This window comes from Halichoerus grypus, chromosome 5 (genome assembly GCF_964656455.1).
Source record: "Halichoerus grypus chromosome 5, mHalGry1.hap1.1, whole genome shotgun sequence".
NCBI lineage: Eukaryota > Metazoa > Chordata > Mammalia > Carnivora > Phocidae > Halichoerus > Halichoerus grypus.
The window spans coordinates 124,790,632-124,816,827 of NC_135716.1; the positions used below are offsets into that span (position 1 = coordinate 124,790,632).

The 26,196-nt window shown below is 35.6% G+C and overlaps 1 protein-coding gene and 1 pseudogene across 1 annotated transcript in view; one reads left to right on the top strand and one right to left on the bottom strand.

Annotated features, from left to right (window-relative positions):
• Positions 1-856: 856 nt before the first annotated feature.
• Positions 857-26,196, top strand: part of PIGK (phosphatidylinositol glycan anchor biosynthesis class K) — a 108,469-nt gene continuing 83,129 nt past the window's right edge. The window contains exons 1-3 of the mRNA XM_078072888.1: positions 857-1,011; positions 4,508-4,561; positions 8,721-8,812. Of these exons, the coding sequence (XP_077929014.1) occupies positions 919-1,011; positions 4,508-4,561; positions 8,721-8,812 (239 nt within the window). The 5' untranslated portion in view covers positions 857-918. The remainder of the gene's footprint in view (positions 1,012-4,507; positions 4,562-8,720; positions 8,813-26,196) is intronic.
• LOC118522242 (protein tyrosine phosphatase type IVA 1 pseudogene) lies at positions 23,960-24,535 on the bottom strand (annotated as a pseudogene).

The following is a 26,196-nucleotide window of genomic DNA, read 5'->3' on the forward strand; positions in this document are numbered from 1 at the left end:
CACTGTGAGTGTATACTTTGGAAAGCGATATTATTGATAGGCACTAACATTTTTGTACCTTTTGACTTACCGGAAATTATCCAAAGAATGTAATTCAACAAATGCACAAAGATTTGCTTTACAATATTATTTTTGTAGTAAAACTTGGAAACGTTGTATTGTCCAGTAGAGGGGCAATTACTTTGTCTCAGGCAACAATAAAGGGTGGAATTCCAAGTTACCGTTCAATTTTAAAATTATGAAGATCACGAAGCAGCATAAATATGTTTATGTAGTGCTAGATAAAAATAATTTAAAATTGAATGCATATAATAAACATAATGGAACGAATACACATGATCTTATCAAATCCTCAGACTCTCTTTGAAGTAAATTTTAGCTCCATAATTACGGAAGAAACAAAAATTTAAACAATTTATCCATGTTCAAGCTTTTAATAATAGACCCCCAAGCCTGTTAATTGCAGCATCCACCCATTTTTCCGTTTAATCCAATTAATCATCTTTTTGTGCCCAAAGGCTTGCACTTCCCGCTACATCCCGCTTCACAGCTTCATATATGCAAAGAATTGGCAGCGCTATGCAAAATAGGAAATAGCTTTTAAAGTTTACGGGATCACAAGTTTTCCTCCCTCGTCTTTCAAACAACTTTTTAAACGTTATATCTATTTTACAATAAAAAACTGAAAATGCAATTAAAGATAAAGGATCAAAGTCTTCCATCTATCATGCCCCATCCATCCCTGGAACTTGAACTCTGTGCAAGTGCTGTTTACTAAAGACTGGTAAAGGGCCGGCCTCAAGGAGGTGGGGCTGCGTCGCAAAAAAAAAAAAAAAACACACACAAACAAAAACCCGCCGCGCTGCTTTACGGCACTCGCTCCGCCCCTCCAGGTGCGGGAAGCTGAAGCCGGGAAACATGGTGGCCGCCTGCCTTCTCAGCAAGGGTTTGACTACCCTGGCAGGGTTGTTGCTTTTGTCCTTCGGCAGCTTGGCCGCTAGTCAGATCGAGGTAGGAGTCAGGCCCTCCGAGCGACAGGGCCCTGGGAGGACAGCTCTGTCGTGGCTGTGAGCGCACCAGCCGATTGCGATTCACAGCAGCCGAGGGGAGCATCAGCATCTTACTAGGCTGACCGGGCTGTGTGTGGGGGAGGGTGTCTGTTACAGGGGATGGGATAGGACAGTGTCGATCTGTTTCACCCTTTTAAAACGACGTATATAAAGAATCAAATGTCAGGAGACGGGGGAGGACCTGATCCATTGCTCTGACGAGTGTGCAGTCCCTAGCAGTTGAAATGTGAGCACAGGAGTGAAGCACCTACTTTCCTACTACTAAACTACACTGCTCCCCTTTGATAGGAGTCAGATGGCTACGGTGTTTTATTTTTGGCTCACAGGACGTTCTGGCCCTTTATCAAGCTTTTACTCTATCCAGTACTCTGACAGTACTTCAGGCCAGTTCTACTGGAGTCTAGATCTGTTTTCAGGCCTGCATATCCTGTTGGCTAGGGGGCCGGGATAGTTAGCCGACATTTGAAAATCTATATCCAAAGTTTAATCTTCTGCCTAGCCCACCTCCTATGGGATTGCTACTAAGTCAGAAACCTGCTTGTTTGTTTGTTTTAATAAACTCTTTTTATCTCATGTGTTGATCATCACTAAATTCTATGTTCTGAACTTTAAAAATTGCTTTCACCCTTCCAGTTCCACTGGCATAAGGTGGGCCTTGGTCATTTCTTGCCTACACTATTGCAAGAACTATCTTGTTTACCCCCAGGCTTCCAAAGTCCCTCACTTAGATGCTAGATTAGTCTTCATAAAAGGCAAACCCAGTCAGGTTATTCTTCTGATTTAATCCTTTTCCCGTTGCATACAGAGGAAAGTCTAAACATCATAATCTGGTGTCTGCCCATGTTTTGATCTTCTTATTGGAGTCCATTCTTTCTACCACCTAAGTACCTTGAGTTTAGACCAATGAGTTCTAAACTTTTTGAATACATACCCTCCAGTTAGAAGAGATGGCACATGCACCCTCTCTCTGTATCCATGAATTACTGCTAATCTATATAGTCAACATTTATAAGGTATATTTTTTAATGTAATACAAATAGGAATAGAAGTTCTGCCATTTTTCTCCTTTATTTTAGTGGATTATCTTGTATACTTCATTTTGGACACCATTATATTTTTTGTAGTTATGTTGTTGCTGTGCTTTTTCACATTAACCATGTTGTTTTTTTTAACCTTTTGTTTCTTCTCTCTTTTTACTAAGATGCAGTAAAAGCATTACCTCTGTAGTAATATGTACACTTAGCTAATGTAGCATTCATCTGCTCTAATCCATATATGCTTTGTAGTATCTATGATTCCTTAATCTTTCACTTAAGAGTACAATAGCTCCCTAGCTGGTCTGCCTCAAGTCTTTCTTTCTGCCAGTCTTTTCCAAGCTGCAGTCAGAGTAACTTTTAAAAATGCAAATCAGATCGTGTCACCCATAAACAACTTAATGTTTCCTTAAGGATAAAGAACAGAATCTTTGTTATGACCCATGAACAAGGCCCTTTTCCTGTCTTTGACTTCTAGTTGTGCTAATCTTTTAGTTTCTCAAAGCCTTTAAGCTCCTGTCTCCCATTAGGGTGGATGTTCCTTCTGTCTGGAATTATCTTCCCTATTCTCTTCATCTTTTGAATCCTAAGCTAAATGTCACTTCTCTAGGGAAAACTTCGCTGATGCTTTCCTACTTCCTACTGCCAGAATCAGGTCAGGTCAGATCTGTCTGGGAATCTATTGTATTCTTTCATGATACTGTGTATCTTATCTCTGTATAGAATTTATAGTTTGCCCTCATCTGCTTGATGTATGACTATCAAATTGGATAGTGTTCTCTTTGGAGGCAAGTACTATGAATATTTTTGCCCATCATTGTATTCTGCGCACTCAGGACATTGGCTGGCACATGGCACCCAATGAATGTGATGAATGAATGAATGTTACATTGCCGTGTGACATGTTTGCTTGCTTCTTTATTGCACTCTGGGGTTCTTGAGAGAAAGCAGCTTGCTTTTTAGTGATTTTTGTATCACTGTACATTACATGTAACTGGCACATAATAGGTGCTCCATTCGTTATATATAGAATGAATAATTTTGCAGTGCCTATATTGTCTAAACAATCACAAAAGAGTTTTGCCATATCAAATTTTTCACTAAAGTCTTAATGATGTAAGAATTTTCAGCTAGAAGGCACCTTTGAGATTATTGGGTCAGATCTTACTTTCTACATGAGGAAAGTCAAGTCTAAAGAGCTAAGTGACTTATCCCAGTCTCATAGTCATGTTCAAATTTTTAAATGAATGCTTTATCCACTATAGCACATTGTTTTCTTTTGCATCGAGGCAGCTCTTGAGAAAGGTTAAAAAATACATATATATGTACATATGATAAACAGATTTGAGGGAATTTTTTATTTTATTCTCCCTGAAATTTTCTTGCCAGATGAAAATTAAAACAGCTAACATTTGTTATGCAATTACTATGTTCCAGTCACCATTCCTACCTTCTGTATGTCAGGTAATAATTACTACTCTTTTACAGATGGGGAAATGGAGGCACAGAGAAGCTTTCCTAAGCTTTTACAGCTAGTAAATAATAGGGTCCAGATTTCAATCCAGGCAGTATGACTTCTCATAATTAATACTGTTTGATAGCAGATCTGGGGTCATTAAGGTTCATATTCACAATTATTTTAATATATAATAAATATCATGTTCTTTTGGTGTCTGGATATTATTGGATGTTGAGGTTTTCTGATGTTCCACAATGGCAAATATGGTTCAGACTTCTAACAGATTAGCGAAATGGTACATGGCAGCGTGCTAGAGAATGTGCTCAATCAAATATATTGATGTATTCAAATAAAGTAATTGGAAGCATCCACTACAGAGTAGGAAGTAATGAATGAGACTTCAATAAGGGGTATTAATTGGGTGCCTGGGTGGCTCAGTTAAGTGTCTGCCTTCGGCTCACGTCATGATCCCAGGGTCCTGGGATCGAGCCCCACTTCCCTGCTCGGCAGGAAGCCTGCTTCTCCCTCTCCCACTCCCCCTGCATGTGTTACCTCTGTAGCTGTCTCTCTCTGTCAAAAAATAAATAAAATCTTTAAAAAAAAAAAAAAAAAGAAAGGTATTAATTGTTATGTGGAGAATCAAGGCATGAAAATAAGTCATTCACAATTTGAAGACTGAATGGAAAACTAGAAGCATATGAGGAAGAGCTGGTTGTGTTTGAGATAAAAATGTTTAAAAACAAGCAGCCCCCCACCTCTAGGGCTCCCCAGCAAAAAATAAAATGTTTGTCCTTTATAAGGTTAAATACTAGAACCTTTATAAATTTGCATAATGATAACTTACTGTCGTTATAACTAAAGACTCCATGAATCTTAACTGTTCTTTATCAGTCTTTATTCTCAGAAATGTGGCTTTTCTAATGTTTTTGAAATTTGATTTGTAGGATCAAACAGAACATTTCTTTAGAAGTGGCCATACAAACAACTGGGCTGTTTTGGTAAGTATGTTCTATAAAGGTATATGTTGTTGTTCACATTAGATATGTGTCTGAGAACTTTTGTGTGAACCAGATTTTTGAAAAAAAAAATTATTTTCTCATATAACAAATTCCTTATTTTGATTTGACTATATTTTAAATTGACTTTATATCAACTAATATTCTGGCCTTCAGTATATTGTCAAGTGGTGATGTGTAAATAAACATAAGAGTATACTAGGGATACTATTGTTAAAGGAAGCATCTTATAAAATGTACAATTATTTTAATGATGGAAACTAGTAATTGTATTTCTTATATATAATATTAGTTTGTAGATATTCTCTATTTAGGCTTTTTTTTTTTTTTTTTACTTTTTTTTTTCTGCCCACAAAAAGAAATGATCATCATAGAAAATGCAAATTATATGGAAAAGTTTAGGAGGGGACAGATTAATTTTATCTTAGGTGACTCTCCCCTCAATTTAAAAAAAAAAAGGAAGACAGAGAAAATATCTTCAAGTCCCATACATGTCAGAATTAACATTTTGATTCTTCTGGCCTTCTTTCCCTTCCCATATAAGCATAAAGATAAATGATTTTATGTAACTAGGGTCATCTTATACCTGTTATTTTGCAACCCCATAGCAGTATATCTTTGGAGATCTTCCCCTGTCAATATGGAGATGCATAATCATTTCCAAAGGCTGTATTATTTTGTATTTTATGAATGAACCATAGTCTCTCGTTCATGGGCATTTAGATTCTAAATATTTTATTTTAAACAAGACTCTTGGACAGCCTTATACATACACCTTTGTGAACTTGACTGATTTTCTCTTTAGGATAAATTCCTAAGCCATAAGGCTTGTAAGTTATGGAGCATAATTGCTCTCCAGAAATGCTGTACCTCTTTTTTCTAATTCCAAGAAAACTGTGTATTATTAACTTTGCCATTTCTTTTTGACTGCTGGGTAACATATTAAATTTTGTTTTAATTTGAATTGTTTTGATTCTTAGTAAGGTTTGCTTATTGGCCTATTGTTTTCTTTTGCCTTTTTTTTTCTTGGTGTAAATTACCATTTTAATTTATCTGGATTTATAAATTTGTATTTTTAATTTCCCTAATAGAATACATGCCATCAATTTTGTTTTTCCTGCACTTGGAAAGTATTTGGATAGTAGTTTCACTGCTGGGGATTTATTTAATGGCATTTACATGATTAGGAGATATAATAAATTTGACTTAATGAAAAAATTGTAGAAAAGGGTTGACTGGAAGAAAGAATGAGGAAATAAGGAGGCAGGAAAGGAAGTGAATTTTTGTGAAAAAGGAAGGGGGTTCATGGGTCATTTTATTATTCTTCAACAAAGAACTCCTATATGCTACCCCTCAAAAGAGATTTTATGAAGGAATCGAACAAAAGCTGCTCAAGATAAGGAGACAAGTTTTCGGTGACCACTTAAAAGAGAGGGAAACTTATCAGGAGGCAGGCCACGATCCACCAGTTCCACAGGATAACTTGCTCTTCAGAAACCAAGGGCTCTTCAGTAACTAGTCTCTCTATGGGAATTCTTTAAAAAGGGAGTAACTGCCTGTGTCCCGACAACTAATTGCCAAAGGGCTCATCCTTTAGAATAAGAGCCTATTAGCTTACACTGCACACACACTGAAGCTTTCCTTGTCTGGAAAACCTCTAACTGAGCCCCTCTTCAACCTCAGTAACTTGAATCTCAGATGAGAAATGAAATGAGGATGAAAAAGAATTATTACTGAGCATTTCACAATTGCAGTTTCGTATTGTGTACAATAGTTTACACATTAACTCAGACTTTAGTAAAGTGAGACTTTAGTGAATTGTTCTTTCTAAATGGAAAATCATGAAATTTGACCAGGGCCAAGTTGAAAGTACTAAACATGCATTTTTTCAATGTTACGTAATTCAGATTTTAAAAATATACGTTTTTCTCTACCAGTTTGAATTACTTTGTTTTTACTCTTGACTAAATGATCAGAGGTAAATGGAATGCCCCTTTGCCATTGTACTGTGACTAAGAAACTTTCACCACCAGAGGGAGATAGAAGGAAAATTGGATTCCGTTTTAGTTTCAAGATCTGCTGAGTAAATCATTTTTGCTCCTGTTTAATAAAAAAAAGTTAAAATGATAATCCTTACTCATGGTTAAGAAAAAGTACAATGAGGAAGGGTATAAACTGAAAAATCATTGTACCCTTCTTTGATTCCCATTTTTATTCTCTGTGATCGCTATTATTATTTTCTTGTGCATCCTTTCAGAAATTTCCAATGCATATAATTACATTTGTGTCTACCCCTCCCTCCTTTTAAAAAGACTAATGGATCATATCACATGCTGTCTTACAACTGGTTTTTTTTGGTATTTCATTTTGAGAATATGAATAATTTATATTAAGTTGATATTTCTTGGTCCCTTCTCTTTTGCCACCTTCATTTCATGTCTAGTAAATTGCTGGTGAAAGTGAAGGCAGTTTCTTAGGTTTATGCTTAAATACTGTAATAGCTGAGAAAAGCCTTTTGGGTGTGGTAAATTGCACTGAATATACAGATTTTTATTATGACTAATTCAGATATAAATTAAATTATTTCTGCTTAAGTTATGGAATCTGTAGATTTCTAGCTTTTTGATTTCAGTTTTTGCTAGTACAGGCAATGTTATAATGAAAATTCTTGATTACATATTTTTGTGTACTTATATAAGCTAAATCGAAAGATAAATATATATTCAAACTTGATATATGTTGCAAATTATCCTCATAGAAGGTTTATATTAGTTTACATTCCCAACAGTAGGATATGAGTTATTCATTTCCCCACATGATTGCCAATACTATGAATTGTCATGGACTTTTGAATACTCAATTCGATTTGTGTTTTTTAAATTATGATAAAAGTTGAGCATCTTTAAGAGTTTATTGTCCATTTTGAATACCTTTATTATGAAATGGTTGGTCTCATCCTTTTCCCATTTTTTGAAAATTGGGTGGTTCATTTTTTCTTATTGAGTTATAACTATTTCAAGTTTTTTTTTTTTTAAAGATTTTATTTATTTATTTGACAGAGAGAGACAGAGACAGCTGGAAAGGGAACACAAGCAGGGGGAGTGGGAGAAGGAGAAGCAGGCCTCCCGCGGAGCAGGGAGCCGATGCGGGGCTCGATCCCAGGACCCTGGGATCATGACCTGAGCCAAAGGCAGATGCTTAATGACTGAGCCACCCAAGCACCCCTATTTCAAGTGTTTTATCTCATTTAGGACTTTATGGTATTTTTGACACATGGAATTTTGCATTTTAATGTAGTCAAAAATTACAGTCTTTTCCTTATTGGATTCCAGGTTGAAAATTCATTTTAATAAAAAAATCTTGTAGTTCCTTTCCATTTGCAGGGGCAGGAACATTTATGTGATTCTCAAAGCTGTCATTATACCTACGACCAGCAAAGGCATGTGGTAGGAGATAGGGAGGGTGCTCAGGGGTAGGTATACTTCCTTTGGAATGGATTTCCCAGGGGGCTGATTTTTTGAGGCATGGTGTTAGATTTGCCTAGTACCTTTGGTATCATTTTTAGGAATCAGTTTGTTGTTGTTTTTTTAAATGTAAAACTTATTTGGATTGTTTCTAGTTTTTTATTTGGTTTAACAGCTTCTTTATAATGTATTCTCTTGTGTGCATGTAAAAGTGTTTTGTATGTTATCTATCTATCTAACGTTTTTCATAACTAGAATTAGGAAGCAATCCAGAGTAAAAGGAACATTATATAACCCAAGATAGTTAATTTTCTATTCTGTGAAGAGATTATGGGCATTGCCTTTGATTCTAAAGAATTTAATCTTTTAGACTTAGGAACATTATAGAATCACATAAATTGAGAGTAACTAAGTTGGTTCAGTATTTGATTAAATTCCCCAAAGATTTGGTTTCCCTTAAGCTGACTGGCCTTTTTATTTAATAGCAGTTATGAAAGACCTCTTTCTAGAGAGATTGGTTTTTTTGACAATTCTTTATATGCTTTCCTGTTTGTAAGCCTATATTATGATATACTCTTTTTCTAGGCATCTCTAAATCCTACTTAAAGAGAAATAATTCTGTAAGTTGGTGGCTTATTTTCATTCATAACAATAATGTATTTGTTTTAATACTTTAGGTATGTACATCCCGGTTCTGGTTTAATTATCGGCATGTTGCAAATACTCTCTCTGTTTACAGAAGTGTCAAGAGGCTAGGTATTCCTGACAGGTAAGAATTCTTAATAAAGCTTAACTCTGAACTTCAGTGAAAATTACCCTTAGACAGTTGTTATTATTTTTGCATTTTTATGTTGCTTTGGAAGAGATAAACCTGATTTGAAGGTTTTTTTTTTTATTTTTGTTAGAGCATACCATCATGTATAAAATAGCTGTTACTTAAGACCATAATGTCAAATTATATAAAACAACAATCAGTACCTTATAAGGTGAAAAGATTTGATAAAGTATAATTGTTTAGTGTCATTTACTTAATTATTAAATGCTTCAGTCTGTGTTTTTAATTGCAGGCAACAAGACAATTTTGACTGATTCAAGTAGAAAAGTAATTTACTGAAAGCATATTGATTAGTTCACTAACTTGCTGGGAAGGCTGTATATGGACTTAAGTCAGGACATGTTAGACTAGGTAGCAAGAAAGACATCTGAAAATGGCTGGCATAAAACCATGCATTGACAAGAATGCCGCCACAGATTGCTGGCTGGACTCTGCTACTGCATAGCTGCTACCATTACCTTGGGAAACTTAGTGTTGCCGCTGCCAAAATCCAGCCTTTGCCAGCCCAGCCCCTTACTGTCTCTAGCTCTTAATTTAGACTCCTTGGTGGGAAAGTCATATTGGCAGAGCACAGATTAAAGTGCCTGTGTTCACGCTCAGGGGGTGACAGGAAGAATGACTGTATGGCATTTTTAGCTTCTATAAATGGGGGTGGGCTCTGCCTTCTATGGAGACTCATAAAGTGGGATATTTCCTAATTACATGAGGGAGTTCAGGTATGAGGCAAAGCCCCTGTGCCTCCACCCAGATACATGTTCTCTGCATTTGGTTTGTCAGGTACGATAGAGCTGTTTTTGCTACCACCAACAGAGTTATAGAAGAAACTGCATTCAATTCGCTTATTTAGGTTTGATTTATTTAGTCCAATGTTCCTCTCTTCCTTTGAGGCAGAATGGAAAGAACTTTGCAACCAGATAGATCTGAGTTTGAAATCTGGGTTAGTGGTGATTTTCATTAAGTCACTTCATGATGCTAAGCCTGTCTCCTTGTCTACTACATGGTCATAATAGTACCTTCTTTGCAGGATTCAGATCCTCGCAGTAAAAAGCAAATAGAGATATGTATAAAGTGCTGCAGGAGCAGAAAGGAAGCAGTGAATGACTCAGGAAACAAAGATATATTACATTCTATGTAAATAGATCATGTTAGCCTGAGAAGCTGACAAGAACTCTAATTTAATTCCTGGATTTCATCTGGAAATTAAAGGCAACTCAATAATATTACCATTTTAAAAAGTATATTAAATTAAGTCTGAGAAAGAATGCTTTGCTATATCAAGTTTACAGGTATTATTCTTGTAACTAGCCAGTTATTATAATTTGTCAATTGGTTTTCTTCTAATAGGGCTATGTAGTTAGTCCTTTGGCTTTTAACTGCTGTTGCTTCTATACCCTATGTGCTCCTCCAGGGAGTTACTATGCACAGTTTGGCAATAGTTTTCACTTAGGAAATGAATCTTTGTCTGGTCTATAGGTTATTATGATATGTTTAAATGGTCTAAGTAAGATTTAGAGGGACTTTTTAGAAATAGAATATAACTGTAGGATGTATTTTATATATTATAATTGGTAGGTTTGCCCCTAGGTTTCTGAAGAATGTTCTTTAAAAGCTTATTCCTGTTTCACCTGATAGCCTGTCTACCTCTCTGTTTATGACATCTTTTTTGGGGAATGAATTGGGGATTTAAACCATTTGTTATTTTACAAACAGAGATCAATATAAAAGATTCAATTTGGCTTTTAGCCTATTTATGGTGAATATTCCTCTCATTGGTGACTTGTCTTACTTTACTCCTACCTGGAATTAAGTATAAAGATATCTCTAGCTAAATTCTTAGGAAGTAAAAAATTATTATAAAATAACAGTTTGGAAACTTAAAATCATTAAGAACAGTTTTTAGTTTTAAAGCTTGAATTTCAAAATACAGTTTGAATTTATTTTTACACATTATGGAACATTTTTAAGTTAAAAATGTTATAACTTTTGTTCATATTTGAGGTATGTATGCCGAGAAAAATAATTGTTACATTTAATAAAAATTATGAGTAGAGCTCTGTTTTGGTTTTGTTTTTTAATTTGTTTGATTTTCAAGGGAGCATTTTACCTTTGTCTTGAGATGCAAGGATTTGCATTTAATTTTCCCATAGACTTCAATAAGAAATCAGTTCACAAATCGTTTGTTGAAATACATGACACAAGTGATTGCCTTTTATTTTGGAAGTTCACATCAGTTCCATAGGTCCTGTTTGAAATGTCACATTAGTCACATCACTACTCTTGTTCTGATTTCTCTCTGATCTTCTGTCTGTATTTCACATGTTCTGACCATACTGAGCCATTCTCTCTGCCTGGAATGGTTGTCTGTACTTCTGGCTCACTTCTGCCAAAACCTGGCTGTGATTCCAAATCTCTTGTGGTTAAAAATACAGATTTCTTGGCTCCACCTCTGGTGATTCTAATTCACTAACTCTCAAGCGACGCCTAGACATCAGGTTTAGATGTAGTTCTGATGCACACTCAAGTATAGGAAGCACAGCTTCAATTTATACCTGACCTTCCAAATTTACTTTACTCTAATACTTCTTTAAAAAAGCCTTTCCTGACCCCTTTCTTTGTTTCTGTGGTATCCTGTGTACATCTTGATTATAACATGATTATATGAATTATAGTATGTCTCCCTCATTAGATTATAAACTCTTTGAAAGGAATATGGATATTTTATTTCATTTTGTACTTCTAGCATCTAGCACAGTGCCTGACATATAGTAGGTTCTTAATAGGTATTAGATAAATAAACAAGTGACTTGGAAATACTTTGTCAGGTAGGCAAAGCAAACACAAGTTTGTACTTTAAAAATAAAAATACTTCTCTTTCCTAAATTGTGTTAGTTTAGTTTTTAACAAATGTTAATATGATATAAAAGACATTTTAATAAATAGTTTGTCAGAACTTAATAATACTATTTCAAAATGTTGACTCGGGAACGGATTTTAATGGTTATGGGGGAAAATAAAGAGACATACTATTATTATTTTTATACGTAAGTTCCGTGCAAGACAGATGTTTTATACTTTGTGTCCATGCTTTCTGTAACCTTACCCACCCTCAGGTACTTTTTTTTTATTTGCCTGGTTTTAATTCTTTAAACATTTTACTTTTTTGGGAATTTTTCTGCCCTCAAATAAATGTTTTGGACTAAATCCCTGTTTTGCTACCTCTAATATGCTTAAAATGCTTAGGATGAGGGAGAGAAAAGGCATAAAGCAGGGGTTAGGCCCCAAAATTGGTATGTGAAACAAAAATTGAGCCAAAATTATTTTTGAAAGTTTCTTAAATAGCACATAAAGTACAATATAGTATTGTCTTCCATCAAGTCTGACACAGCCAGTTTTTCCTCAAGTGCTAGGGCAGAATACTGTTTTCTTTTTCTTTGGTGGAGCACTTGATGAAGTGGTTTACTTAGGACTAGGGCATATGTTATGTGAAAGTACATCTTCTTAAGAGTAGAATTATGCTCATGCTGTAAGAGGCATACAGGATTGAGACTGACTGAGAAGATATAGAATCAGAGCTTCCATCTCATGTTTACTTTGGAGAGTAAATGCATTGACTATTAGGGTGGGTGAGATCTGCCCCCCTACTTTTTTTTTGGCTGAGTGCATAAGATTAGCTTTATGGAGTTAAATGTGTACATAATTTTTCTTACAATATGATTTAGCTCTACTACAAATTGGGTGGAGTGAGTTTTTGTAATGATCCCTGTCTGATAAACTATTTCTGTAGTTAAATCCAACAGCAGCTTTTCTGACTCCATTTTTCCTCCTTACTCTATATTTTAATCATTATGTAAGATTAATATTCCTGTTTTAAACCTTTTTCTTCATTTCCCCTTATTCATAAACTCTTAGTTTATGCAAAATAAAGTTCCAAGTTCCCTATGCTAGTACTTAAGGCTTTTGTAGTCTGGTTCCAAATCTGACATTCTGATAATTTCATTTCAATCCCTATGCTCCAGCCACTTCCTTCTTGTAAGTTCCTGTATTGGCCTCTCATTGCCTTACACTGGTCATTCCACCTATAGTTCTTTTCTTCCTCCCTCTATCTAGTTTTCCTATGCCCAGATTCAATTTATACACTCCCTAGAGCTTTCTTGGGTCCTTCTTGCATAAATATTTTATTTATACTTTTGTCATGGGGCTTTTTTTGTATGTATTGATCTAATTTCTTCAGTGCTGGTTCTCATACTGTGTTTGTAATCCTCACAGTACATTCTTTAGTATACTGTACAGAGTTGAATGAATGAATGAATGAATAGTATGCTAAAAACTACTAGCCAAGTGGAACCAATTGGTCTAGGCTAGAAAGGAAATATTTATGAATACTGCTTATTTATATCCCCTTTATTTATTTTTATTTTTTTTAAATATTTTTTTTTGAGTAATCTATACACCCAGTGTGAGGCTTGAGCTCACAACCCCAAGATCAAGGGTCAACAAATTGTGTTGGGGGAAAACTGGACAGCTACGTGAAAAAGAATGAAATTGGACCACTTTCTTTTGCCATACATAAAAACAAACTCAAAATGGGTTAGAGACCTAGATGTGAGACCTGAAACCATAAAATTCCTAGAAGAAAACATAGGCAGTAATCTCTTTGACATCAACCATAGGGACATTTTTGTATTTATGCTTCCTTTGGCAAGGGAAACAAAAGCAAAATTAAACTATTGGGACTATACCAAAATAAAAAGTTTTTGCACAGTGAAGGAAACCATCAACAAAACCAAAGGGCAACCTACTGAATGGGAGAAGATATTTGCAAATGGTGTATCTGATAAGGGGTTAATACCCAAAATATATAAAGAACATACAACTCGGTGCACACACACACACACACACACACACACACTCTCTCTCTCTCTCTCTCTCTCTCTCTCTCTTAAAAATGGGCAGAGGACATGAACGGACTTTTTTCCAAAGAAGACATACAGATAGCCAGCAGACACATGAAAAGATGCTCAACTTCACTAATCATCAAGGAAATGCAAATCAAAACAACAAGTGAGATACACAGTTGTAACAGTGGCTAAGATAAAAAAATGGAAATAACAAGTGTTAGCAAGGATGTGGAGAAAAGCTTCATGCACCATTGGTGGGAATGCAACCTGGTGCAGCCACTGTGGAAAACAGTATGGAGGTTCCTTGAAAAACTAAAAATAGAATTACCATATGATCTAGTAATTCCACTACTGGGTGTTTACCCAAAGAAAACGAAAACACTAATTCGGAAAGATATATGCACCCTGAGGTTCATTGCAACATTATTTACAATAGCCAAGATAATAGCAGCAGCCCATGTGTCCATCCACAGATGAATGGATAAAGAAGTGGTGTGTATATAGGCAACGGAATATTACTCAGCCATCAAAAAGAATAAAATTTTGCTGTTTGCAAGAACATGGAAAGATCTCAAGGACATAATGTTAAGTGAAATGAGTCAGAGTAGAACAAATGCCATATGATCTCACTTATATGTGGAATTTAAGAAACAAATGAACAAATAAAAGAGACAAAAAACCAGATTCTGGTTACCAGAGGGGAGGTGGGTGAGGGCAATGGGTAAAATAGGTGAAGGGGATTAAAGAGCACACTTATCGTGATGAGCACTGACTAATGTATAGAGTTATTGAATCACTATATTGTATAACTGAAACTAATATAACACTGTATGTTAATTATACTTGAATAAAAAGGAAGAGAAAAAAATTAAAATAGTGACTCAGAATGGTTAAATGACTTGCTTAAGGTCCACTAAAGTTACCATTATGTAATAGAACCAGAATATGAATTCAGATCTTTCGGCTTTATGGCTGGAGCATTTCCATTATATCACAACTATCTCTTCCCTAAGAAATTGCAGCAATTAATATTTATGTGACATTTATAATTAGAGAATTCTTTTAATAACATCTAATTTTATTCTTACTCCAGTCCTATAGAGATTGGTATTATTATGCACACTGATCGTTTTATACCTTATTAAATTAAAAGATCTAGGGGCACCTGGGTGGCTCAGTCATTAAACATCTGCCTTCGGCTCAGGTCATGATCCCAGGGTCCTGGGATCGAGCCCCGCATCAGGCTCCCTGCTCCGCGGGAAGCCTGCTTCTCCCTTTCCCACTCCCCCTGCTTGTGTTCCCTCTCTCTCTGTGTCCCTCTCTGTCAAATAAATAAATAAAATCTTAAAAAAAAAAATAAAAGATCTATATCTACATGTTGAATGTAGTACTGAGGTGTTATGAAAATACTTAATTTAATAAATATAAGGAATGCCTCTCCTATTTCCTCATTTACTTATTTTTTCCATAGTTTCTGCATTGTCTTAGTCTTCATTATTTGATGCGTCACATACTTCATACTTCTGTACATCATCATGCTTTGTAGCTATAATACACGCTTCTGTACTTCAACAGCTTTGTAGCTGTTTATTCCCTGTCTCTAGTCTTTTTTCTCTCTCCAACTCATCCTACACACAGCTGTTAGAATTCTTTCTCAGACACTGCTTTCATGTTTTCACTCCCACGATCAAGAACCTGCAGTGACTCTCTGTTGCCTTTCTGAAAAATCCAAAATTTTCATCCAGCCTTCAGTCTTTACTGCTTTGTTAATTCCAATTTACTATGTTCATTTGTAGATCCATTATGGCACCTACTACATAATATTTAGTCACTCTCATTTCTCTTTCTATGTATTTTATATATATATTTTTTACCATTTATCTCACCTAAAACACTTTATATCCTCTATGCCTTACTTTCCTACCCATATATCATTCTTTCCTTTGTGTCACTTGTAGAACATCATAGAGTACTCTGTATAGGGAGGTCACTGAGTGCTTAAAAAAAAAATTGCAATTCAATTTATATAATTTTATAAATAATTAAATATATATTCAAAATTTTATTGTTACTATTTTTATTCTATGATTTTGTCTAATTTTCTATGAACAAAGGGACTGGAACTATAGTAAATGTGCTTTGTAAATAATTTGCAATATATTGTAGTTATTGTCAAGGTATAATATTAAGTCACGCCTTTGATTGTTCTGCTTCTTGCCTCCTGTCACTTCCCAACGGTTTTTTTCTCATATACTCTGTAAAAATATAAATAATAGTGTTTGAATATAGATACTTATGTATTCTTAACAATCTGTCATTTTATTCTCACGTTGGCAGCTGATCTGTCTGCCACTCCACATGATGTTCCGGTGAAGTGTATAATATCTTGAATAGGGGAACATTTAGAATAGTTAAGAAGTTGAAATGTGCTCTAAGGAGGAGAATAGTGACAAGGGTAAAAGGAGCATTTTGGCAACTGCTATCATGCTCTTATCTTTAAATAATTAGAAACCACTTGAAAGACTAAGCAGACTGTGAAGGATTTTATGGAGCAAAGGGGTAATTTCTTTATTGATTTGTAAATACATAGGAAGGTTTTGGGATGTCAAAGAAGCGAGAGATGCTTATTTCTTAATCAGTACCAAAATGTTTTTATTACTGAAACTAGCTTCTTATCTGGTAACTTGATTTCCTTGACTTTGTTCTTGGCTATTTTGGGGTCTTGTTTCTTCCACATTGAGTTTAGAATCAGCTTGCCAAATTCTTAAAACTCTGTTGGGATTTTGATTTGCATTGCAGTAAATTTTAGATTAACTTAAAATGGGCTGTTTATGGCATTAAATCTTTATGTATGTATAAGGTATATCTCCATGTAATTATGTGTTTAACAGCTTTCAACTAAGTTTTATAATTTTTAATTTTTCTCCATAGCATTTTTGGTAGAATTTTTAGTTGTCTTATTTTTTTGTTGTTGCTCTTGTAAAGGTACCATTTAAAAAGTACTTTTCTTCTGTTGCACATACAGTTGGCTTTTCTATATTGTTCTAGCAACCTGCTGAGCTGTATTAATTTTAATAATTTGACTATAAATTTTTTTTTAGTAGCCATAAAATCTGCAAACAATGACAGTTTTCTTTCTTTCAAATCTTTATACCATAAACTCTTTTTTTTTAAAGATTGTTTATTTATTTGAGAGAGCGAGAAAGAGCACGAGTGGAGGGGAGGGGCAGAGGAAGAGGGAGAGGCAGACCCCTGCTGAGCAGGGACCCTCACGTGGGGCTCGATCCCAGGACCCGGAGATCATGACCTGAGCTGAAGGCAGCTGCTTAACTGACTGAGCCATCCAGGCACCCCAACCAAAAACTTTCTTTGAATCTTCAAAAGCTTGCATATTTGAAAATTTGGGGATAAAAATTATCTTTAAAGACCTCAAAATTAGTAATCCAGAGAAACCTTTATTTTGTCCATGAAAAAAAATGTGTTCCTGAGAGATAATGTGATATTTAAGGTCAACAATTGTGTGGTGGCAGACATAATGCTAGAATTCTGGTTATAGTGATTATATTATACTATGTTGTCCAATTCATCAGTATAAATGAATGAAATATTAAAGAAAAAGGATAAGTGAAAGCAATTAATTTAAAATAAAGATAAATGTTGATATGCTTTATGAAGCTGATGTTTGCATGATAATATACTTAATTTACTAATGTAAAGAATAATCTAATAACCTTACCAAAATTACAATAGCTAATCTTCAGAGTTTTTCTTGTAATAAGCTTTCTCTGGAGCTATTCATCTATTTCAGTTTGAAGGTAATTCAGAAAGTTATTTTTATTTTCACTTTGGTACCTCCAATAAAGTGAACCTATTGGTGTGTTGTATCTAGTATTTATATGAATGTGCAATAACTTGATTGCCTGAGTATTTGTGATGCTTGTTAAATAGTATTGGAGCACCTGGTGGCTCAGTCGGTTAAGTGTCTGACTCTTGATTTTGGCTCGGGTTATGACCTCAGGGTTGTGGGATCAAGCCCTGCGTCAGGTCCATGCTCAGTGGGGAGTCTGCTTGAGATTCTTTTCCCCTCCCTCTCCTCCTTTTCTGTTCCTCCCCCTGCTCATGTGTTCTCTCTCTCACTCTCTTTCTCTAAAATAAATAAATAAATTTTTTAAAAAAAATAGTCTTATTGGATGCCTTTTAAAGTCAGTTGTAAACCAATTTAAAATTCAGGTGCTTCCAAGGATTGTGTAAATGTAAGGAAATCATAATTTAGATGGGAGGCAATTAGCACAGTATTTAAGAGTACAGGCTGTTAGTAAACACTCTCTCTTTGTAGATGACATAACAATATATATAGAAAATCCTAAAGACCCCAACAAAACACTGTTAGAGCTAATAAACAAATTCAGTAAAGAGGCAGGATATAAAATCAGTGTACAAAAATCTATTGTTTCTGTACACTAATAACAACTATCAAAAAGAGAAATTAAGAAAATCCCATTTACAATTGTATCAAAAAATAATAAAGTACCTAGGAATTAATTTAATCAAGGAGTTGGAAGACGTGTAAACTGAAAACTATAAGGCATTAATGAAAAAAATTGAAGAACACAAATAAATGGGAAGATATTCTGTGCTCATGGATTGGAAGAATTAATATTGTTAAAATGACCATACTACCCAAAGCAACCTACAAATTCAGTGCAATCCCTATCAAAATTCTAATGGCATTTTTCACGGACAAAAAAACAATCCTAAAATTTGTATGGAACCACAAAAGACCCCAAATACACAAAGCAATCTTGAGAAAGAAAAAAAAGTGGAGCCATCACACTTCCTGATTCCAAACTTTAGTGCAAAACTGTAGTACTCAAAAACACTATGGTATTGGCATGAGAATAAACACAGCCCAGTGGAACAAAATAGAGCCCTGGAATAAATCTATCATATGTGGTCAGTTAATTTACAACAAAGAAGTGAAGAATATAAAATAGTGAAAGGATGGTCTCTTTGATACATGATGTTAGGAAAACTGGACAGCCACATGCAAAAGAAGAAAACCGGACTGCTAACTTACATTGTACATAATCGTCAACTCAAAATGGATTAAAGACTTGAATGTAAGACCTGAAACCATAAAACTTTTAGAAGAAAACATAGGCAGTAAATTCTGACATCAGTCTTGGTGATGATTTTTTAAATTTGACAACAGAAGCAAAAATAAAAAAGTGGGACTGTATTGAACTAAAAAGCTTCTGTACATCAAAGGAAACCATCAACAAAATGAAAAAGTAATCTACCAAATGGGAGAAGATATCTGTAAATCATATATCTGATAAGGGGTTAATACCCCAAATATATAAAGAACCCATATAACTCAATAACAAAAAAAGAAATAATCCAGTTAAAAAATGGTCAGAGGATCTGAATAGACATTTTCCAAAGAAGACATGCTGATGGCAAATAGTTATATGAAAATGTTCTTAATATTATTAATCATCAGGGAAATGCAAATCAAAACTACAGTATCACCTCCCACCTGTTAGAATGGCTGTTACCAAAAAGACAAGAAATAACAAGTGTTGGTGAGGATATGGAGAAAGAACTCTCATGCACTGTTGATAGCAATGTAGATTAGTACAGCCACTATGGAAAACAATAAGTAGGTTCATCAAAAAGTTAAAAGTGGGACTAACATATGATCGAGCAATTATATTTCTGGGTATTTATCCTAAGGAAATGAAAACACTAACTCAAAAAGATATCTGCACGCCCATGTTTACTGTAGTATTATTTACAGTAGCTGAGATGTAGAAACAACATAAGTGTCAATGAATGAATGGATGGATAAAGAAGATGTGGTATGTATGTACAATGGAGTATTATTTAGCTATAAAAGAAGGAAATTCTGCTAATTGTGACAACATGGATGGACCTTTGAAGGCATTATGCTAAATGAGATAAAGCAGAGGAAAACAAATACTGTATGATCTCACTTATATGTGGAATCTAAAAACAGATACAAGGAACAGATTGGTGGTTGCCAGAGGCAGGGGGTAGTAGGTAGGCAAAATGGGTAAAAGTAGTTAAAAGGTGCAACTTCCAGGGGCACCTAGGTAGCTCAGGTAAGCCATCTGACTCTTGATCTCAGTTCAGGTCTTGGTCTCAGGGTCATTCGGGCTCCATGTTGGGCTCCGCATTGGGCTCCACTGTGGGCATGGAGCCTACTTAAAAAAAAAAAAAAGGTACAGACTTCCAGTTATAAAACTAGTAAGTCCTGGAGATGTAATGCATAGCATGATGAGCAAAAAAAAAAAAAAAACGGTACAAACTCTAGAGTCAGGCCAGACTACAAAGTCTGATCTAACTTCAGAAGTAGACAGGAATGATGAGTTATGTTGCATTTGCTTCAGATTGCTACCAAACCAACAAAGAAGCAATGCAAAGTATATATGAGATAAGAATATGAGGAAGTGGCTACAGCTCTCCTCTTCTTGTTTGTTACCATGGTGATCCTGAATTTGGTAGTTCGTGAAGCCTGCAAAGCGTGAGAAACCAGCCAGGGCAGAGGGATCCAGAACAGTCACCAGCACTGCCTACTATCCCATTAGGCAATTTCTTGCTGTGCTTGAGATTTATACTTACATGTTTTATTTCCTACTGTATCATCAGGCCTTCAGCAAACCTGGAAAGGGCTTGTGAAAGTCCTGGCTAATTTTTTTTTTTTTTTTAAAGATTTATTTACTTGTTTACTTGACAGAGAGAGACCAGCGAGAGAGGGAACACAAGCAGGGGGAGGGGGAGAGGGAGAAGCAGGCTCGCCGCAGAGCAGGGAGCCCGATGTGGGGCTCGATCCCAGGACCCTGGGATCATGACCTGAGCCGAAGGCAGACGCTTAACGACTGAGCCACCCAGGCGCCCCAGTCCTGGCTAATTTTGTTGATCTTGGATGAACTATTTAATCTCTCTCAGCCTTAGTGCCCTTGTTTATAAGATGGAGAAAGAAGACCTATATGGGGTGAATTCTGGTGGTTCATCAATTGGTTTGGGAGTAATTCCCAAATTCCTTGCATCATTCCACAATTTCATGAATCAGCCTGTCATTTTTTCTGATTGTTGCACTGGCCTAGCATCAACTGACTTGGCATTAAGTTAATAATCCTGAATACTAGTTTTACTGTGACAGTCTTAATTACCATAAGAAAGGTCATAAAAGGGTATAGGTTTGTAAGTTGAGCCATTTTGAGTTATGAGTTGCCTGTATAGACCAGGCAGGAGTAACATGCCTCTTAGTAAGAAAAGGAGAAAGAAGCAGATGCTTGCAGAAGAGTTGAGTCACATTAGTGGCAAAACACTGGCATCCATAATGTTTCACAGGTTTTTATTGTTGATATCTCAAACTACTTTCTGGTCTCTGTAAGGCTTTATTCTTGAATTTTCATTGAATTATGTGCCATGCTAATTCATCTTCCTTCTTTGAACTAGCTTTAGTGATTCTTTACAAATAAGCCTAACTAGAGTACCTATTAGGGTGTGGATAAAGGGTTAACAAAGCCCTTTTCTAATATAAAAAAAATGGACTTTTGTTCACTTTGTAACTCTGTTCTTTTGGATATCTGATAAGGTAGGTAACATTGCTTTTGGTAAAATTGTTCCCTTACTGATTAGATAACTGTAAGTGGACCAGGATAAATAAATCATAAGTACTTGAGGAGAAGCCCATACCTTTGGGCTTTTCTGAGTGGGAGGATTCTTGTAACTGGGTTTGTTCCTTGGAGGGACCCTGAAAAGTATGTTTATGGAGTTATTGCATAAGAGGTTGACTCTAGTTGGGCATGAGGTTTCTAAACGAAAGTGGATATTCTGCCCACCCATATAAGTCTCACTGCCTCATCCTTGAGCTATCATCTGAAGCACCAAAAAGAATAGCTTGGGAGGATCACATGCACATATATACTTATGCCATGCTGTTAGCTATAGCCTCTTAGACTTGAAAGAGAAAGTCCTGGACAGTTATGTATATTGCTATAGATTGTTGTGAGCGTACTCCTGTGGAAGAGGAATGTCTTAACAATTTTTATATTTTGCTGCTATAACAATTAGCCACAAATTTAGTGGATTAAAATAATGCACACTAGTTTTGGATATCAGATGTCCAAAATGTATTGTCAGATCTGTGTTCCTTCTGAAAGCTCTAGGGGAAAATCTATTTCCTTATTTTTTCCAGCTTCTAGAGGCTTCCTGCTTTCCTTGGCTCATGGCCCTATTCTCATTTTGAAAGTCACCAGCATAACATCTTCAGTGACTCTTCTGTTGTCATATTTCCTTATTCCTCTTTGTTTCTGCTGTCACATTACCTTCTCTGACTCTGATGCTCTTGCCTCTCTCTTAAAAGGACCCTAGTGGTTACAATGGGTTTACCCAGATAATTCAGGATAACTTCCTCATCTCAAGATCCCTAACTTAATCACATCTGCAAAGTCACTTTTATCTTTAAAGGTAATGTGTTTACAGTTTCTGGGGATTAGGACACAGGCATCTTTTGGGGCCATCTTTTAGGTCTACCTGTCTTACTGGCAAATGTTTCCTGTTCTGTATCCTTCTAACTGAATTTGATGCCAACTGTGGTCATCTTGAATGTTTAATGGATCCTATCAAGAAGACACCTAGTGGGTGTGACAGATAGGAGTGTTTGGAATACTGGAAAAGTGAGGAATCATGAAACCCAAGAAGAGTTGGCCAAGAAAATAACGCCACGTAAGAGGTGCACTCAACTCCTTATGAATTAGATGAGTAGAATTATGATTATAATAGTTTGAAGAGTTAATGGGAAGCAAGGAAGTAGAAAAAGTGCCTGGAGGATGTTGACTGAGAATGAAGTAGAAAGGGAGCATAGACTGAGGGGACTTAGAACCGAGACAGATTTTTGATTTTGAGACAGAAGGACTTTATATTGTTTAGGGGAATATGCCAAAAGAAGGGAAACGTAAAAACTGGAAGAGAGGGAATAAAATTAATTTGGGGGTTCTTAGGTATCTGCATTGACTCTTCCATTTATTAACGCTGATTCTTTCTGAAGTACATTGAAAAAGTGCGGGGGGGGACCAATAAAATGCCTGATGCATTTGAGGTTATATGACTGAGGATGGGTCCTAGGTTGGTCTGATAAATAGGAAGGAAGGCAACTGGTAGGGAGTGGGGTGGAATATGCACTAATTTAATTTACTTCTTTTCTCCATCTTCCCTCTTTCCCTTTTCCAACCAATAAATACATGTTGAGAGCCTATGGTGTTTAGAATACACTTGACAATTTGTACAATTTAAACTGAAGTGGAGATATAGGGAAGAGAAAAGAGCAGGAGAGTAAACTGTAGCCTCCAAGAAAAAACGTAAATGTTTGGATGGTGGCAATGGGAGTGACCACAAAATAAGTCAGATTCAACTTGACATTTCACTGTAAGTGGTGGTAATAATAAGTATTTCTAAGAGAGTTCTGAGGATTCTAATGGAGAATAGATAAAAACAATGTAATTCTCTGTCACGTTATATCTGACTCTTCCTGAAGTGTTAAAAGGGTAACTGAAATTAACATTTGTGGACATAATTTGGTTTCTTGGTAACTACACATTACAAGACAGTATAAATATATGGTTGAACTAACATTAATACACATTGCTGTTTGATCAATTATATAATAATCAAATATCTAAATATTGACTAACAAAAATCAATGGTTACATAAACCTGATATACACTGGTATGAATGTGGGCAATGTAAACGTAAAATGAGCAAACAAATAACCATATAGTCTTTGATTCCAATGTTTGAAATTACTGAAGGAATGAACCACATAAGATCTAGCATGTTCATAGTTCCTAGGTTTTAGTTCTATATGATACTAAAAATATACAAGTGTTACTTATATTGAGTATTTTGGTACCTAATCTGTCTATATTTCTTATGTATTGATAAGATTCTGGCATGGGAAAAGATTTAAAGACTTAAGGCTCAATACCGTATGATTTCAGGAAGGGTCGGCTAGTACGAATGATAAGCAGATTTTAACTGCTGAACTGCTAAGTGTCCAGAAAGGTTGGCTGTAACCCACACAGAGGTTCTATGAAGCATGTAACCTGGTAAAACTGCTTTTCAGTATTCCTACAAAAGTTTCATTAGACTTATTCACCGAGCCAACTTCTTGGGTAATGTGCACAGCAAATTAGGTCCTGTCTGAAGTTCCACTACCAAGACAGTAGCGTCAGGCACCCCAGTTTTATTGGCCATTGATGTTTTTGCAGCACAGACACATTCTATAGTGATACTTCTCTAAATACAGAAGTTGCTTGATGTTAAAGCTCCATGGCTGCTTTTGTCTTACACTCTGTACTGCATCTCTTTGTTTCATTCCTAAGCACACAGGCATTGTAGCTCTCCCGTGGCCTGCAACACAGTGAACAGCAGCACAACAACCAAGTTCTTCACAAAACTTGATTTTTGCAAAACTTAACCAGTTATCAGTAATCTGGTTAGATGGTGGTACAGCTTCATCAAAAGGCCACTCAAGAACATGGATGCCTTCCTTTTCCATAAGAGCAGTGTTATGCATTGCTTCCTATACTCTTACTATTGTGGTAATGCCCTACTTCTTAAGTTTCTCAATAACTTTGTTTAAGGTCTTATTGGTTGGATTGTGTATAATAAGAAATATATTCTTGTATGGTTGACCTCCATGGGAGTTGAGCAGTTCATTCAAGCCATGTTCATTTAGTTTAAAATATTCATTAGAGTTATGAACTAATTTTAAAAATTGAATATAGAAATGTAAAGAAACTTCAACAGCCTCCACTTGAAATTCTCAGTGCTGTGATTATGAAGTTGGGAGTAATGGGAAATGAAATGAACCTCCTAACAAGAAGCAGGAAATCTTCCATCCACTAATATTGAGCAATGGAAAGGTAGTGCACTGAGGCTTACCCCATCTAGGTCAGAACTGGAAAATGCTTTGTGGATTTCAGTTCAACACTTCTGTGGTCAGGCTAACTGCTCTTCTGTGGCTTCTTGGAGCACTAATGAATTTCTACAGTTCTCTTGCCCTCATAAAAGCCATGCTGTGCTTGGCAGTAATCTTTCCTGTCCTTTCGAAACTTCATAAATGTGTGATGATAGAAAAGAATATACTTACTCATTGAAGATTGTAGCTTAACGCAACAGCGGGTACTGAGGTGGCAGCGACACAGGTGGCCGTGGCTACAGCCTCAGGACAGGGCGTCCATGGTGGCCAGTGGCAGGGTGGAGGCCGGGCAAGTGCTGCTAGGGGCACTGGGCCAGTATTGGGTTTTGAAAAAAAGTTGAAATCAGAACATTCCAGTCCCCAGGCATTTTTAGTCAGATTTTATTGTAATTTAAAAAAGATTCGGGGAAGATTTTTTTCCAGTTTTTTTTAAAAGGCGAAAACAGACTTAAAATCTATAGCTCTGTAATTAAATGGTTTATTTAAAATTTTAAAAATGTTTGTTATGAAGTTTAAAGCATAAATTTCATTGAGCCATGGAAAATAGAAATACTAAGGTGTGGTTCTTATGAGGAAAAGTGATGTCCCTTTAATATTTGTTGATGTGAGTATTGAAATTACTAAAGGTTTATTGCTGTTGTTGTTTGGCTCTGCTCATTACTTGGGAGTGGAGTAAAAGCCAGGGTATTCCATTGTGCCAAAGAATGCAGTAATGGATGGAAAATATGTGGGCTTGGAAATAAAATCTCAACTCCTCTGCTTACCAGCCTTGTAACTTAGGGCAAGTGGTTTGACCTCACTGAATTTCCTTATCTTTAGAATGAAGACAAGAGTATTCTTCAGGATTGTTGTGATTTAGTGAGAATGAAGTATCCGACAGGACTGCAGCACAGTGCCTGTCACAAAGTCAACCCAGCAAATATTTGTTTCCACCATTCTGTCCCTATTAAAAGTTCCTTACTCAGAATTCTGCCTTCCCCTTTTATTTTTAATTTGCTTGTCTACTAAAATTCTGTGTTCAAATTTGTTTTTGGAAGTTCTACCATATTGCTTGACATATCTCTTCTGAATTTAAATCAGTTTTCTCTTTTACTCTCAAGAAATGAAGTACAGTGGTTCATTCTGTAGTCTTACCTTGTTTCCATTTTTCTATAACTTCTACTCTTATTTTTCGATAATCTTATTGAAATGTGAATCTATATTTGATAACTTGGATAATATATTGTAGTAAGTGCTTGTACAATTTAATATGGAATGGTTAAATCAAATTCATGCCAGTGAACACCATTTTATTGCTTTTAAAAAAACAAACGGTTGCATTACATTCCATTGAGATTTATTATTCCAGTTAATTACTCTTTTTATATGTGAGAGTCTCCATTTTATATTTTTCTTCTTTAATTTTTGT